The 18,487-nt window shown below is 42.5% G+C and overlaps 1 protein-coding gene across 2 annotated transcripts; it reads left to right on the forward strand.

The window, feature by feature from the left end:
• The first annotated feature begins 2,075 nt into the window (after window positions 1-2,075).
• On the forward strand, window positions 2,076-17,015 carry sde2 (SDE2 telomere maintenance homolog (S. pombe)). 2 transcript variants are annotated; one of them, XM_084317836.1, is made up of 7 exons: window positions 2,076-2,197; window positions 6,670-6,787; window positions 8,280-8,391; window positions 11,820-11,989; window positions 12,975-13,080; window positions 13,417-13,906; window positions 14,574-17,015. In XM_084317836.1, exons 1-7 carry the CDS (start codon window positions 2,093-2,095, stop codon window positions 14,847-14,849), a joined length of 1,377 nt encoding a protein of 458 aa, XP_084173962.1. In that variant the 5' UTR covers window positions 2,076-2,092; the 3' UTR covers window positions 14,850-17,015. The 2 variants fall into 2 exon arrangements, with proteins under 2 accessions (XP_084173962.1, XP_084173963.1); XM_084317837.1 differs by having other exon boundaries at window positions 14,577-17,015.
• Window positions 17,016-18,487: the final 1,472 nt, after the last annotated feature.

Here is an 18,487-nt window from a genome sequence, read left to right on the forward strand (position 1 = left end):
CAGGGCTGGTGGTCTATCGCCCTGCTCTAAGACAAACTCTAACCTTAACCAACTTCGAAAGAGTGCCTAAGCTTAACCGGTGGTGTGAATACTTTCCCCAAGGTGGTTGTCCTTCCGCGTTCGGTTTGCGCGGCCTGATTGGCCACTGACTCTTCTCTCAGCGCCCAATCGCGTTGCGCCTAGCTTTCAGTTCCACAGCCCAAGTCCTTCCGTTCCACAGCCCATTTCCTCGTATTGTTTTCATCTCTCTATATTAACGTAACGCGCTATTCATATCAATCGGCATCACATCAATATAAATAACGTATTGTTTTCATCTCTCTATATTAACGTAACGCGCTATTCATATCAATCTACATCACATCAATATAAATAACGTATTGTTTTCATCTCTCTATATTAACGTAACGCGCTATTCATATCAATCGACATCACATCAATAGTTAGTATATTGATGCACGGTGGTAGGTAGCAGTATAGCGATGCACGGCGGTAGTAGTTAGTGCATTGATGTGCTAGTTAGTTAGTATATTGATGCAAGGCGGTAGCGAGTTAGTTGATAGTAGTATATTGATGCAGGTATGTACAGTTTCTATGCCAAATGTATATACACTCCTTTTCTGGACACTTTTGTATCACAAACAGTACTGTATTTGCAAATCTGATATGTCATAAATGTATAGATGTAGCAGTACTGTCTATCTGTATGTCATGTATGTCATATATGTTATGATGAATTGAAAATGGGGGACCCTGATGTAAACAAGACGAAAGTCTTTCTCTGGTCTGCATCCCCTTAACAATTGTATGTATTGAGCTGTACTGTACTGTACCCATTCTGCAATCTGTTAATAAACTTTTCAATCAATCAATCAAGTATGTAGCTGATGTGATGGACTTGTGGAACTGAGAGAAGTTCTGAAAGTTAGGAGCGAGCGTTAAGGAGTAACACGTAGGTAGCTGATGTCATCATCATCATCATCATCATCAAACCTTTATTTGAATAGGCAGGTTAATTAAGAACAAGTTCTTATTTTCAATAACGGCCTATTTGGGGGTAAAAAGCCACCTAGGGGAAAGGGGATGGGGGATAAAATCAAATAAATAAAAATAAAACACAAAGGTGTTGGATGTGATGGACTTGTGGAACTGAGAGAAGTTCTGAAAGTTAGGAGCGAGCAGAAGCGTCAGTGGCCAATCAGGCAGTGTAAACCGAACGCGGAAGGACAACCACCTTGGGGAAAGTATTCACGCTAACCGGTGATAGAAACAGGCGTCACACGATTGCCGCAGATGTCACATGACCAGAAACGTCAGTGGCCAATCAGATCGCGGAAAAATGCAAGTTAGTTGGTAAAAGTATTGACGCGTGACGCACACCAACCAGCTGCTTTTTGGAAGGAAACGAACATTCATATATATTTATATTATTGAGCGTTTGTGTATATTATATAATAAACTGTGTGTAAAAAAAAAAGTGTGTAATCCATATTTATGACCAACATTTATTAATATGTCCGTTGTAGTGCTGAGAGACGGGAGTCTGAGGCGATGTCCGGAAGTCGAAGGTAACTCCTTTAATATTCATCAGCACAACTACAAGATACAATACATTAGGCCTACTAGAAAGCTACGCAGAATGCCTTCCTACCACCGCTTAAAATAGGAATGTTAGAGGTTCTAGAAGGTTCTACTATTGCATCATCATCAACTTTCCAGCATGGACTACTATGACATCATCACGAACGTTCCAGAATGATCGGGCAGGACTAAGGTTCTAGAATGTTCTGCCATGACATCATCACAAACGTTCCAGAATGATCGGGCAGGACTAAGGTTCTAGAATGTTCTGCCATGACATCATCACAAACATTCCAGAATGTTCGGGCGGAACTAATGTTCTAGAATGTTCCTAACAATAGTTCTGTGGGTGAATTATGTTATGTACCATTACAATCACTACACCGTACGATTTTTCTTTAAATATTTAAAAAATAAATAAAGACCGGAAACACGCTATGACTTTAACCGCTGTGACGTCACCCTCGCCAGAACAGAAGAGATTAAGAGAAGAAGAAGAGGAAGAAACAACATGGACGTGTTTGTCTCCTGTCCGCTTTTTAAGAGCTTCTCTAGCGTCTCTTTTCCTATTGGAACATGTATCCGTGACCTTCGAGGCCATTTCTTAAACGACAAAGTAAGTACTTCGGTCATTCCTTGTTTTAAATAGTTGTGTTTATCCGTGGTGCAGCGTGGCACGCAGCTTAGCCGTTAGTAGCGGCCCTGTCGTGGCTCTGAGCCGTGTCCTCCGTGTGTTTACTCCTGGCGATTGATTGAAAACTTTATTAACAGATTGCAGAATGGGTACAGTACAGCTCAATACACACAATTGTTAAGGGGATGCAGACCAGAGAAAGACTTTCGTCTTGTTTACATCAGACGAACGACAGAGTACAGCAACTTGCAATGGGCCTGGTCTACAAGATACACTACACGACCAAGGTACCCATGTACATGTCAAAATAATTCCCAAAGGTCAGTCAATACCACGATCACAACACCACACAAACCGTACTGTATTTGCAAATCTGGTATGTCATAAATGTATAGATGTAGCAGTACTGTCTATCTGTATGTCGTGTCATATTATGTTATGATGAATTGAAAATGGGGGACCCTGATGTAAACAAGACAAAAGTCTTTCTCTGGTCTGCATCCCCTTAACTATTGTATGTATTGAACTGTACTGTACCCATTCTGCAATCTGTTAATAAAGTTTTCAATCAATTAATCCCCATTTTCAATTCATCATAACATATGACACACATGACATACAGATAGACAATACTGCGACATCTATACATTTATGACATACCAGATTTGCAAATACAGTACTGTTTGTGATGCGAAAAGAGTCCAGAAAAGAGAGTACCGGTATAGTAGAAACTGTACATTGGAGGTGGGGGGAGGGGTTGGTTTGGAGGGGTGGGTGGGGGACACTGTACAACTGTACAAGCAAAACTGTACATTGGAATATTGACAACCATACTTGGTAATTTACTGTACATTGGAGGGGGTTGGGTTAGGACATTTACAGGGGCCAGTTTAGAATTGCAGCCTCCCGTAGGTGTTCTTTGAGAGTGGTTTTGAAAGGCGCCTCCTTGCGGTGACAGTATTTAAGTTCAAGTTTCATACAAAAATACAGAATACTTTTACATGAAATGCTTGTTCCTGTTCTGCTCCTGAGAGTGTGCTAGATACAAATAAAATAGATAAGTAAAAAAATATATATATAAGTCAAAAGTACGTAACAAGTGTAAACAAAAGTGTTCAAAACAAGTGTTCAATATATATATACAATACAGAGTAGAAAAAAATTGTAACTGAGTTACAATACAATATATACAGTACAATGCAGAAATGGGATGAGGTACAACTTAGGTAAGGTGCAATGAGGTATGAGTTGTAGTGCAAATCTCTTTACCAATAAATATAAATATAAAGTACGTGTGGATGTGTGCTGTGAGTGTATGTATGTGATGTAGTGTTGTCACGATACTGGAATTTCGACTTCGATACGATACCTTGAAAAGTATCGATATTCTATACCATTTTCGATACCAAAAAGATAAATAAATGGGGGAAAAAAATATATAATTTTTTTTAACAAATTTTGCTTTTGTTGCTGGTTGATTCTCCTCAGCTTCTCTCTGGTACTATAAGAGAAGATAAATATAACACTTTTAAAACCCTTTGTTTATCTTTAGATCAGACATTTAAAAATAACTAAATTATCTAATCTAAATCAAACCCCTCTTAAAAACAAAAACCTGTTTAACCATCTATAAAACATCATGCTAAAACAAACTCTAAAGAAAGAAATACATAGCAAACATGACTCAGTTATGCAATAGTGCTGCTGCTTTTTATTTGGTTAAAACAACAACTACAACAATTTTCATGACGGCGAGAGAGAGAGAGATTTTTCCGTAGCTATGCTCGGAGCATTTATTAACGTTACATTTTCAACAAGATTGCTGCTAATTAAACACTTCATGCAAACGGGGTAACGTTATGTCGAGTTAATACGTGTACTAGTGTAGTATGAATGAACTCGACTTAACGTTACTCCGTTTCCATGAAGTAATTATAAAGGTGGCCAGCTAGCTAGCATAAGCTAACGGAGGAATGACTAGCTAACGTTAGCTAATGGCTGTATCGTTGGCACTGCTCTGTAACAACGCTTGCAAATGTGCATCGTGGCATCTTTAGCTTTTCCTTCGTCGTTTACTTCAAACCCGAAGTACTTCCAAACAGCACTTCTGCTGTTTTCTTTATCCACAAGCACTTGCCATCTTCGGAGCTAAAATCTTTGTTTACAAACTGAAGACAGGTCTGTGAGGGGGAGGGTCTCTGAGGGGGAGGAGGAGGAGGGGCAAGCCTGCTCTGCAACAGCGTGCGTCTGTCTGTCAACAACTTGCGGTAGAACACTGCGAGCAAGCCAGCTGGTATCGATACTGCAGAAAGTATCGCTATTTCGGGAAATGAGTATTGAAACCGTTTTTAAATATTCAGAATCGATATGTATCGATTTTTCGATATTTTTGACAACACTAATGTGATGGTTTGTTACAGTGTTATTGTCATTGAGCATCCTGATGGCTTGAGGATAGAAGCTCCTTCTGTTTACTCCTTGGTTGCGGTGAAACTAAGTATTAGCGTTACATTACTACTGTTACAGTAATAGGTTAGTTGTAATGCGGCGATTCACATCGGTGATCTAGTTTCCCCACAATATTACGTTTTTGCAGAACAACAATATAATTTGTGACTTTTGATTTGCCTACCTAAATGTTTACTGTTGTTTACTGTGTGATTTGTAGTGCTGGATGAATAAAGTATTTATATTATATTCTATAATTGATCCATCCAAGTATGTTGGTATAGTGTCTGGAGCTCTCAAGCGATTACCGCCCGGCTCCCCCCTACTTTTTAACACAAACATTCTGTATTAAAGCTAAGCCTGGCAGGAGAAATGGGGGACCCTGGTGTAAACAAGACGAAAGTCTTTCTCTGGTCTGCATTCCCTTAACAATTGTGTGTATTGAGCCGTACTGTATTGTACCCATTCTGCAATCTGTTAATAAAGTTTTCAATCAGGAAAGTCCTCCATTCTGTGTGAACCAATTTGTGACAAAATAACCAGTGTTGTGCTAGTTACTGAAAAATAGTAACTAGTTACCATTACTAGTTACTTCATTTCAAACGTAACTCAGTTACTGTTTACTTACACCAAAAAGTAATGCGTTGCTGTGAAAAGTAACTTTTTAGTTACTTAAAAAACAACATTATTTCAATTGCTCCCATTAATGCCCAATGATTCTTAGTTACAGTCTAAATCTGTTGATCAACCTGACAGTTTCCAGTGAATGACACCTGACAACGTCAGGTTGTCTTATATTGTTGTCTAGATACCAGAGGTGTTGATATTTATCCCCTTTTCCGCTAAGTTAGAATGATGTGTATTAGTGTCACTTAAAGTTTAATAATGGTACCACTGGCTTTATGCTAGCTTAAAAACTGAGCCCGCTATGGCCTTCAAAAGACAAGTGATGGTTCGGATTTTTTGGACATAGCGTGGTATGAAATACATGCAGCCATTTGCTAGCTTACTTACAGAGACTTGTGGTGGAGGTTCTAGCTGTGTTCTGAACAAGCCCGCCAGCTGGAGTTCAGGCAGCAAACGGGTCCAAAAACGAAAGTTTTAATCCACACCACAATGAGTTACTGAATTAAAAAAGTAATGAGTTAGAGTACTAGTTACTGCCAAAAGTAATGGCGTTTACTTTGTAATGTGTTAGTCCCAACTAGGCCTGCCGCGATAATCAATAAATCGATTAATTGCCGCGATAATTTAAATGAATGCAATGATTTTGACGGACGCGATTAATTGCTATTTGCGCGTTTGTTTTAATGAGGCGGAACCAGTGCCCCTTGTCAGTCACTGTCCGTGTTGGGAGGCGGGCCGCTGGCTTTACTACAGCACAGCACAGGAGCTCCGTGGGGCAACACCACATAGCTTAACTACATTTCTCAATAGTGTTGCTCCTTTTAACCAAGTAGCGTTATTTGTAGTGTAACGTTAGAATAACACAGAATAACGTTAATACAATTACATGCATCATTGTTTACAATGAACGGGTGGGGCTAGTCAAAGGACTGGAGACGGGGACAAGTTAAACATGAATTAATTTATTATAACAGGTCGTTTTCGAGTCGTGCTGCAGTGCCTACGCACCACAGCTATTCTATTATAATACTGCTTTCCTCCTCATCGTTGATTGCCTGTAGTAGCTGCATCTAACGTTAGTAGCTAACGTTAAAACTAAAAAACACAACCGGACGAGACAAGTTGTCGGCTAGGATAATCACAACAATACTTCCGGTCCGGTCGGTGGGCTTCAAAATAAAAGTCTTAAACACCGGAAAAGACGGAGCGGTGGGCTTCAAAATAAAAGTTTTGGGAAATAAATTTCTCAAAAAAATTCTCTAACCGGTCGCAATAATATCGCTTATCGCGATATTTTCGGGGGCAATTAATCAAAATGTGTTATCGTGGCAGGCCTAGTCCCAACACTGCAAATAACACACAATAACGCTGCTTTTCAGGGTATTCCTTCCGTGGACTTCTACGTCAAGAGTAATGGGCGACTGTTGGCATTGGATGACAAAATACAAGATGGAAGCATTTACCTCCTGGAAGCAAGGCTCTGTGGAGGGAAGGGGGGTCAGTCTGCTTTACATTCCTCTGATCTGATACTATTTGACTAGATATGCACCCAGTAAGTTACCAGTATTTATTATCAGTCCAGGTACCAAGAACTAAGTACTAGCACTGCTAGTGCTATCTAATGATGATGAAGTGATTATGTATCAGTTAAATGGGAGGTTGGTATTTGATTAAATGAAAACTTAAATTGATGGGTTAACATTTTTGGAACCATATAGCACACTTCTTTTTTTTTTTATCCACTTTTTCTCCCCATTTTTCTCCCATCCCAATTTCGTATTATCCAATTCTTCCCTGTCTTGAACGTTGCAAGACTATGCCTCCCACTGGTTGGCTGTAGTGAGGACAGAAGCCTTGCATCACGTGTCCCCTCCGGTACACGAGGAGGCAGCCTGTCGCATCTTTTCACCGCAGCAGCTCGAACTCTCAGTGGCGAGGAGTAACGCGTGGGAGGCTCACGCTGCCCCCGCTACTTCGTGCTTCCGCCGCACTGGCGTCACCAAACCGACTTGTAGGAGTCGCTGTCTACAACGTCCAATCCCCACCCACCGGCTTTCCCACCCTTTAACACTTGCCGTGTTAGTATGAACGACCGGCCAGCCGGTAGCAACGCCGAGTTAGTGGCGAGCGCCTTGCCCACTGTGCCAATCAGCCGCCCCCATATAGCACACTTTCTTACCAACAAACAATGTTGTTCATTGGTACCGAGTCCTTTTGCCGTTCCTCACACTAGCTCCAGATAGTTGGCCACAAACTAATGCAATGTCAATGGGGTCGAGCTCCTGTCTTCAGTCAGCTTGTACAGACAGGAGCTTGACCCCATTGACTTTGCATTGGACCACTGGTTTGTGACTAACTTAGCCGAAGCTAGTATGAGGAACGGCATGGATTGTGCTGAGAGGATTCCACCAATGACCAACATAGTTGTGTAAGAAATACTGCTAGGATTCCAAAAATCAGGACTCTCTTTAAAAATATAACGTTAAGGAGAATAATAAGAATAATCTTTATTTATATAGATAGCTCTATCATGTTGTACAGAATCAAGTAGCTGTAATTTTTTTTTAAAGTTGTATCTGTGCTAACACAGTTTGAAGTCTAGTTGAAACTTTGGACAATCCTCCTATGTTAAAGGGGAACTATCTTATAAATGGCCTTTTTCAGTGTTTAGCATTGTTTCCTAGCTATGTGGACTTATATTAATATGATCTATGTCTCTAATTCTCATATTGGCGCATTCTTCCAATTCTCCTCTCACAATATTCACCCTCACTGAACTGAGTCATCTGAAAATGTGCTGATTTGTGATGTCAGAGAGACACCCTGCATGATAATGTGGCAGATGCCGCCACACAGTTACCACAGTGGTTGGAGCCCAGGCTCAAAACGGCTTAAGATCTTGAGGTCGAAAAATGCTGTTTTTGAGGACTTGATTAGAAATACAAAACAATGAATTAAAAAAAAATTGATTGGTGTGTGTGTCTTGCAGGCTTTGGCTCCATGCTCCGAGCCCTGGGGGCCCAGATTGAGAAGACCACCAACCGCGAGGCCTGTAGAGACCTCAGTGGGAGGCGGCTGCGTGACGTGAACCACGAGAAGGAGTAAGACTAGTCATCCTTTTAACTAGAGCTGATACGGCTTATGTAGAGTTTTGATAACCTTGTCGAGGATATGACCATTGTTGGGTGGATTGGGACAAGGGGCTAAAAAAAAATAAACCTACGAAAATAATCTACCAGTGCAGTCTATACATTTTGAGTCCAGTGAAACATTTTATTTTTTTTGTCTCGCATGGGATTTGAATTGGAACAATGACTACACGGTCAAGTGCAGACTTTCTGCTATAATTTGAGGGTGTTTACTAGGGCTGACATTCGAATATTTTTTTTTGAATTTGAAGCTTCGGGGGCCGAGATTCGATTTTAATTCGAAGCTTCGAGATTAAAAAAATCTTTTTTTTATTATTATATATATATTTTTATATTGTGGGACTTGTACAGCACTTTGTTCAACTTTGTCAGTGCTGTAAAGTTTAAACCTTTTTAAAGCTTAGACAAACAAAACACTTTGCTTTTTGAAATATTGTAAGCCGTCATTTGAGGCTTTATAAAAGCAGCACAATGAACACATCTGTCAGTGCCGAGTCCGACCTCGTCTTAAATAACAAACGGCATTGCTTGTTGTTGTTAACAAAGAGAGACGGAGTTGATTTTGAAAAAAAAAATAAAAAAATCATATATATATTCGTTTTATTTTATTTTTTATAATCAAAATTTATTTTCATATCGAATCCCATGCCCATCGAACGAAGCTTCAAAGTATTTAAGACAGCCCTAGTGTTTACATGCATACCGGGTCAACCGTGAATTGTAGTCCTTTTATACATCGTCGTAGGCTGGTAGCGAGACTCATTTGCCACCGCATACTGAGCCTGGACTTCTAGCCGCCCAGACCCATTCAATAGGTGAGGGTACTTGCCTTGACAGACAGACTCCTTCAGCCAATCCGTGTTTTGTCTTTCTTCCTAAAATAGCAGAGACCAGCGGCCCTCAATACCTTTTGAATGGAGCTTAATGTGGTTTTAGGTGTGCAGTGGACTCTCCATCACAACACTCACACTGTCGGCTGTAGAGATATGCAATGTTAGACGGGGTTCGCACAAGGTCCTTGAAGTGCTTAACCCATTCTCTGCCGGGCATTGTACCCATCCTAAACCATCCTCTGCCCGCTCTATTTGTCTATGGAGATGTTCCCCTTCTTTGCAGGGCTATAACTTTTTAAATTGTATTGCTAAATTGACATTACTATGGCCCATTCAACATCAAGTATCTATCGTTCAGGATGTAGCAACGTTTTACTTTTTCATTCATACAAAAATACGGTCTAGAGTATAAATATGTTTTTATCGGTTTCTGCAGTATTTCATAGAACGTGAGATATAGCCATAAATGCATATATTAGATGATCAAATGCAGTTTGATACCGATCGATGCCAGATAAAAAAATTCAACTGTACATGGTCCTAGACGTTATGACTCATCATGCGCGGATGAACGGGGGGGGGGGGGGGGGGGGGGGGGGTCGTTTATAATTCCGTGACCGACGTTAAATGATTTATGATATATTGATCAGAGCAGTTTGTATCAAAAATGGTAATCAAAAACGCTAAAACTCACCCCAGTCTCCTCGTAGCGTTGGGCGATCACACGGGCGCAAACAGATCCCATCTATGTGGTGTGGTTCGAGGCGATCCATTTCCGGTTTGTATATTACTAATACACGTCCAAATGATGTTGATTATTGAGATGGCAAAGATCCATATCGACGGTGTGCGGATTGAGCCCCGGGACGATAAGTGAGTGGCCGGACGAAAATAGGGGACGGACCGGGCACTTTCGGTTTGGCAACTCACCGATCGGCCACCAGGTGGCAGTATTGAAGCGTTGCAGAGTTTTGCTGGCTCAGACCGCCTCAGCCAAGACTCCGTGGGTGAAATGGGAATACCATGACGAAAATATGAAATATATTGATCTCAAAGACGCCTTACGGCGTCATTGTCAGATTACGCATGGTGGAGAAAGCCACCTTAACACGTCATTGGCGGAGAATGGGTTAAAGTGCTTGATTTTTTTAATCAGGATGGCAGACTGTCACCTGGTCTCTGTAATCTCAGGATGGCAGACGGTAACCTGGTCTCTGTAATCTCAGGATGGCAGACGGTAACCTGGTCTCTTAATCTCAGGATGGCAGACTAGTGTCACCTGGTCTCTGTAATCTCAGGATGGCAGACTGTAACCTGGTCTCTGTAATCTCAGGATGGCAGACTGTAACCTGGTCTCTGTAATCTCAGGATGGTAGACTGTAACCTGGTCTCTGTAATCTCAGGATGGCAGACTGTAACCTGGTCTCTGTAATCTCAGGATGGCAGACTGTAACCTGGTCTCTTAATCTCAGGATGGCAGACTGTAACCTGGTCTCTGTAATCTCAGGATGGCAGACTGTAACCTGGTCTCTTAATCTCAGGATGGCAGACGGTAACCTGGTCTCTTAATCTCAGGATGGCAGACTGTAACCTGGTCTCTGTAATCTCAGGATGGCAGACTGTAACCTGGTCTCTGTAATCTCAGGATGGCAGACTGTAACCTGGTCTCTGTAATCTCAGGATGGCAGACTGTAACCTGGTCTCTTAATCTCAGGATGGCAGACTGTAACCTGGTCTCTTAATCTCAGGATGGCAGACTGTAACCTGGTCTCTGTAATCTCAGGATGGCAGACTGTAACCTGGTCTCTGTAATCTCAGGATGGCAGACTGTAACCTGGTCTCTGTAATCTCAGGATGGCAGACTGTAACCTGGTCTCTGTAATCTCAGGATGGCAGACTGTAACCTGGTCTCTTAATCTCAGGATGGCAGACGGTAACCTGGTCTCTTAATCTCAGGATGGCAGACTGTAACCTGGTCTCTGTAATCTCAGGATGGCAGACTGTAACCTGGTCTCTGTAATCTCAGGATGGCAGACTGTAACCTGGTCTCTTAATCTCAGGATGGCAGACTGTAACCTGGTCTCTTAATCTCAGGATGGCAGACGGTAACCTGGTCTCTGTAATCTCAGGATGGCAGACTGTAACCTGGTCTCTGTAATCTCAGGATGGCAGACTGTAACCTGGTCTCTGTAATCTCAGGATGGCAGACTGTAACCTGGTCTCTTAATCTCAGGATGGCAGACGGTAACCTGGTCTCTTAATCTCAGGATGGCAGACTGTAACCTGGTCTCTGTAATCTCAGGATGGCAGACGGTAACCTGGTCTCTTAATCTCTGGATGGCAGACTGTAACCTGGTCTCTGTAATCTCAGGATGGCAGACTGTAACCTGGTCTCTGTAATCTCAGGATGGCAGACGGTAACCTGGTCTCTGTAATCTCAGGATGGCAGACTAGTGTCACCTGGTCTCTGTAATCTCAGGATGGCAGACTGTTACCTGGTCTCTGTAATCTCAGGATGGCAGACTAACCTGGTCTCTGTAATCTCAGGATGGCAGACTGGCTGAAGAAGCAGACGGAGCGCGATGAGGAGAAGGAGCAGCGCCGCGTGGAGCGTCTGCAGAGGAAGCTGGCCCAGCCCAAACACTTCTTCACCGACCCAGACTACGAGCAGCAGTGCCACGACCTCTCCGAGCGCCTGGAGGACTCCGTTCTGAAAGGTACGTGTTCTCTGCCCCGACTCGCTCCTTTCCCTCTATCACGTGTTCTCTGACCCGACACACTCCTTTCCCTCTGATATCACGTGTTCTCTGACCCGACACACTCCTTTCCCTCTGATATCACGTGTTCTCTGACCCGACACACTCCTTTCCCTCTGATATCACGTGTTCTCTGACCCGACGCACTCCTTTCCCTCTGATATCACGTGTTCTCTGACCCGACGCACTCCTTTCCCTCTGATATCTGACCCGACTCACTCCTTTCCCTCTGATATCTGACCCGACACACTCCTTTCCCTCTGATATCTGACCCGACGCACTCCTTTCCCTCTGATGTCACTCACAGCCAGAAGGGTGGCCACAGTAGGGTTGCACGGTATACCGCTATTAGTATAGTACTGCGGTACTAGAGTGTTCGAAATGATACTATACTGCATTTGGATACATTTTCTTTCTTTATTCATTTATGCATGCGAATGCCTTCCTATTGGAGCACAGCGCTGCTGTCAGTGGTGATGTTGCGCTAGTTTACCGGAAGCAACCTTCATGGAATGAAGAACAACAAACTAGTCACGAGAGCTAGCATAGCTCGTCCAACGAATATTGGCATCAATGGCATGACTACAGTACTGATGGGAGCTACTGTAGCACGTAACGTTAGTTATCACAACCATCGGCAATCGCAGTGAGGATCTTTATTGATTAACGTTGGATAGCTAGCTTTAACTAGAATTATAGTTCGCTAGCTATATAAGCTAATGTTAGTGGAGTTTATTCTATGCAAAATGTGCTAGCTAGCTAATGTTAATCAATAAAGATCCTCACTGCGATTAGTTAGTTATCATAACCATCGGCAATCGCAGTGAGGATCTTTATTGATTAACGTTAGCTAGCTAGCACATGGTATCGTGACAACCCTAGGCCACAGTGTGTCATCTGCTCTCTTCATGTAGATTAAAATGGTGTGATTGGTGTCTTCTTCCAGGGATGCAAGCCTCGTCCAGTTCTCAGGTCGCAGTGAACGACGCACCTCGTCGCAAAAGGTCTTCTCCAAATACAGGCCATCAGTCTACTAAGAAGAAATGCTTCTGGTGAGTTTGGAGTTCACTGTTTTGCTGATATTCCAGGGTTAGTTTAACTGGTCCAGAGGACTGCTCTGCTATGAGCTGCTCCAGGGTCAGTTGAACTGTTTTAACTGGTCCAGAGGACTGCTCCACTGTGAGCTGCTCCAGGGTCAGTTTAACTGGTCCAGAGGACTGCTTAAGTTTAACTGTTTGGGGATAAATTAGTAGATAGTTTTAGGGTTTTACCTTGAAGTGGGCACGCAGGGAGGGGTGGTGATCTCAAGGATGTGAAGCATGTTTGATGCATTGGGAGACGTACCCTGTCTTTGCTAACATATTTCTCTTTTTGGTCATTGCTTTTAGGACGGGTGATTTGGAGAACCTTGCTAGCTCCTCGGAGGAGGAGGAGCAGGAGATGGAAGCCTCTGCTACAGCAGCAGTAGCAGCCCATCCTTGTACTTCCACTAGTGGCTCAGAGAACCCCTGCGTGGCTCCAGCCAGCGCTGCTAGTTCCTCAGAGAGCAGCCCGAGCCCAGCGGACACGCCGGACACACCAGCAGGACGGAGCAGCCCGAGCCCAGCGGACACGCCGGACACACCAGCAGGACGGAACAGCCCGAGCCCAGCGGATACGCCGGCGGTATGTTCATCAGCTCCATGCACGTCCACTGAAGATGACCACCAAGAGCTTCCTGGCAGCAGCTCCAGTCAAGAGACCACCAACACAGAAGCAGACTGTACATCCCAATGTACCAGCACAACGGGGGCAGACTCCAGCAGTACGTCCCACTGTACCACCAGCACAGAGGCAGACTCCAGCAGTACGTCCCACTGTACCAGCACCCAGCAGCCGGTGAGTAGAAGAATGAATAGAGTGAGATGCTCACGTTATCATATCGGTGTCGTAAAATGGACTCGTATTCCCAAATAAAATGAAAAGGGCAAAGGTCACCTCAGTCTACAAAGCAGGCAATAAACAACACTTCACAAACTACAGACCAATGTCCTTGCTCTCACAGTTCTCAAAAGTACTGGAGAAATTATTTGTGGACAGGTTGGATCACTTTGTAGAAAATAATAAACGTACTAACCGAGAACTAATACGGTTTTAGAGCCAACAGATCGCCCTCAATGGCATTGATTGAATTAACTGAAGAAATAATAACAAAACGGATACAAAGTTGTACACAGTTGGCGTCTTTGTAGATTTAAAGAAAGCCTTTGACACAATAGATCACAAAATCCTGTCTCCTCTGATGTCTTGTATCTTGTTTCCTCTGATGTCTTGTATCTTGTCTCCTCTGATGTCTTGTATCTTGTCTCCTCTGATGTCTTGTATCTTGTCTCCTCTGATGTCTTGTATCTTGTCTCCTCTGATGTCTGTATCTTGTCTCCTCTGATGTCTTGTATCTTGTCTCCTCTGATGTCTTGTATCTTGTCTCCTCTGATGTCTGTATCTTGTCTCCTCTGATGTCTTGTATCTTGTTTTCTCTGATGTCTTGTATCTTGTTTCCCGACAGCAGCAGAAAGATAAAGATACCGTGGTGGTCCTGGAGGCGGCAGGCTCGGTTCTGGACCCGGTGGTGGTGGAGGTGGACCTGGATGCGGCAGGCTCGGTTCAGGACCTGGAAGCGCTCGGTCTGGAGGCGCTGAAGGCGGCGCTGACCAGGCGGGGCATGAAGTGCGGGGGGACCCTGGCAGAGCGGGCAGGCCGCCTCTTCTCCGTGAAGGGACTGTCTCCGCAACAGATCGACCCCGCCCTGCTGGCCAAACCCGGCAAAGGCAAGAGGAAATGATAAACGCCACAGCGGGACCACATGGTTCTGTGTTAAAGGAACACACCAACATTTTAGGAAATTAGATCGTCTTTTCTCCAGAGTCGGACAAGAAGATAGATACCAGTTTCCTCTCTGTGTTCAGTAGAAAGCTATCTTATCTTCTTGTCTGACTGGAGAAGTTTTTTTTTATTTGATTTGATTTTTATTTGTCTCGAACATAGAAACATAAAACAAGTTTAAAAAAACAGAGGTAAATAGTCAGACTATTTCCATACAATAAGTGTTCGAGAAGGAACAGGGGGGAGTAAAACAACTTATCAAGCCCTGCCCCTTCCTTACAATATTTGACATTATAATTTAATAAAAATAATATAACAAATAAAAAAATTAAATAAAAGTAGTTTTTTTATATATCCAAATATCCAAATGAGAAAAAATAATAGGCAGTCACATTACTGCTCAAGCTCCTCTCTCTTATACGTGTCCATAAGTGCTTGTTTATAGCTACCTTTACATTTATTGATATTTTTGCTTAATTTTATATTCGCATCCAGAGTGATGCCCCACAAACTGCAATGCACATACTTTTAAGAGTTGTAGGTTGCTTTAAAGCTAATGTCCCTCTAAAATTATAAACACTCTCTCTAGCCATGAATTTTTTTTGAATGCTGCTTGGTAATTTGTTTTTTATTGCCAGAAACATAATTTGTGCAGATTTGAATTTGATTAAGTCCATGAATTTTAATGTTTGACTCCTTACAAACAGACTATTTGTGATGAGCTAAATTCCCAAAATGTTGGCGTGTTCCTAGGGCTGGGCGATATGACCAAAAACGTTATCGCGATAAAATTATAAAATAATTTTCATATAATTCGATATCGATAATTATCGTCGATATAATGTCTGTCAAGTTTAATTAACTTCTTATGCTGCTGCGAATGTCTCAAGTCGAGTTGATGTCGTCATCAGTCCGCGCACGTTAGCAGTTAGCCGACAAGCGGAATATCTCATGACCATGTAATAAATATGACACTAAAATACTCTCTTCCGCCACAATACATTGCAACGACGTCCACTGTATACCCACACTACTATAAACGTGGCCTCAGAATTCACGCCACACACATACTCGGCACGTAAATATATAAAACATCGCCGTGCAATCTAGTTATCCTAGCCAGCCTGTTGCTTCTAAGCGGTGTATTCCATGACAATGTGCTAAATATGACACTAAAATACTCTCTTCCGCCACAATATATTGAAACGACGTCCACTGTATACCCACACTACTATAAACGTGGCCTCAGAATTCACGCCACACACATACTCGGCACGTAAATATATAAAACATCGCAGTGCAAGCTAATTAGCCTAGCAAGCCTTGTTGTTGAGTGAGTCCTACCTCTGGGTCTCCTTCGCTCTCGGCCATCTCCTTCACCGATTGGTTGTTAGTGCATGCTCATATCCAAGCTTGGAAAATCGATATATCGAAACTTTGCGACCACGTTTCATGTTTATTTCGAGGAAATAATTTATCGCGATAGTTATCGTTATCGTTTTATCGCCCAGCCCTACGTGTTCCTTTAAAGAGATGCAGCGATATTGCTAAGTGCATTTTGAGTGCGGATAAGATGCTTTACTTGATGTTGACTATTTTGACTTGAGCAGAATTTTTTTTGGGGAAACATTCTTTATACAGATGGTTACATTTTAATTGAACCAAATGGCAACCTTTCATTTAATTTTCCTTCATTATTAAATGGCATTGTGCTTGTATCTGTGACATGAATCGACAAGAGTGTCCGTGCTCCTCTAGTCTGTACCTTGTACCTTCTTTGTGTTGAAGAGGAAAGATGTCACTCTGCACGTGGATCCAAACAGTCGGCATTCAATGATGATTATACCTACTTTCATTGTTCAAAATGGTAGAGTTGACTGGCAACATGTAAACACTGCTATGGTCTGTTTTCTTTTTTGTATTACTCACAATGTCTCAGCTAGACTAGTTGATGTCTCTGAAATTAATACCTGCCACTGACAAGCAAAGTGTATTTTTTATATAGAATTTAACTGAACAAATGGCAAGTTTCTTTTCTCCCCTGAAGCAACAAATGTTTTTGTTAAACGAATTACCTTTTTTGATTTTATATTCTTTTTCTGATTAAAATACCCTTTTGAACAAATGAAGTGTCATTTTTCACTGCTAGATGGTGCAGGAACGCTCATTAGACACAAACATCCCGTTGAGAACAGGACTGAAACAAGATATGGACCACTGCACTTCCGCGTTACATTAAGCTCATGGGAGAGAGAGCGGGGGGAGAAAATTAATTATCTGTGGATGAGAGCCTTGACATAAGTGGTTGTTGTAGCTATGGCTGTGGGAGACATCCAATAGAAAAGTGACTACGGCTCGGGCGAGAAAGTGCCGATCGACTTGGGATTGGTCTCTCCGTGTTCAGGAGACTCGGGCATGCCATTGGATCATGTCTCCCACACCCCCACAGCCGTAGCTGCAACCACTTAATGTCAAGGCTCTCATCCACATTCATAAATGTTCTACCCCCGCTCTCTCCCCTGGAAGTGTTGCGGTGGATAGAGGCTGCTAGAATGCATAATCTGGGTGGTTTGTCTGTCAGATGTGTGTTTTGACACAGTTATGGAGCAGAGCGTATAGCCAATAGTGAGGAGGCGGGGTTAACCCTTTCACTGCCAGCACTACCAAAACTGTTAACCCTTTCACTGCCACACGATGGCGACCGTCGGTTGTGTGATAGTAAAGGGGAACTATCTTATAAATGGCCTTTTTCAGTGTTTAGCATTGTTTCCTAGCTATGTGGACTTATATTAATATGATCTATGTCTCTAATTCTCATATTGGCGCATTCTTCCAATTCTCCTCTTACAATATTCACCCTCACTGAACTGAGTCATCTGAAAATGTGCTGATTTGTGATGTCAGAGAGACTCAGCTGCATGAGTCTCCACACAGTTCCGAACACAGTGGTTGGAGCCCAGGCTCAAAACGGCTTAAGATCTTGAGGTAGAAAAATGCTGTTTTTGAGGACTTGATTAGAAATACAAAACAATGAATTAAAAAAAATTTAAAATTACAGAGGTGTTCCATAAACTCACAGGAATTGTGTAAAAGTGCCCAAATCCATTAATTTTTCATCCATCCAGCCTCACGTTATCATTGGGACGGGCTCTGAGCTCGAAAAGGGCAAATACCACCCCCTATCGTCTCCCGGATGGTATTGCACCCATTGGAATGGAGTCAATGTGATCGATATTTGGAATGGCGATCAGGAATTGGATTAATCTTTTTGTAGAACATCTGATGTGACGTAAAGACTTTATTTGACCAGTATTGGGTTAATCAGTTTTTTTTCACAGCATTCACAACGTGTCTCCTATGTGTGCGTGTATGACGTTAGCGCCAGGCAGGGCATAGATACGGTTTTTCAGCCCGCTTCTCTAGCGTGCATAGGTACACATACTATCGATAATCTAGCGTTTATTTGAAAACTATTCATAAATAGGCCGAAAAATGACAGTTTTGTGTATTCCACTAGAGCTATTTGTGGATTTTTCTGGAATCACTAGAAATCTTAAACTATACTCATTCAAAACGGTATAAAACGGAAATGTACTG

Source organism: Notolepis coatsorum (assembly GCF_963971535.1).
Source record: "Notolepis coatsorum genome assembly, chromosome: 7".
NCBI classification, from domain to species: domain Eukaryota; kingdom Metazoa; phylum Chordata; class Actinopteri; order Aulopiformes; family Paralepididae; genus Notolepis; species Notolepis coatsorum.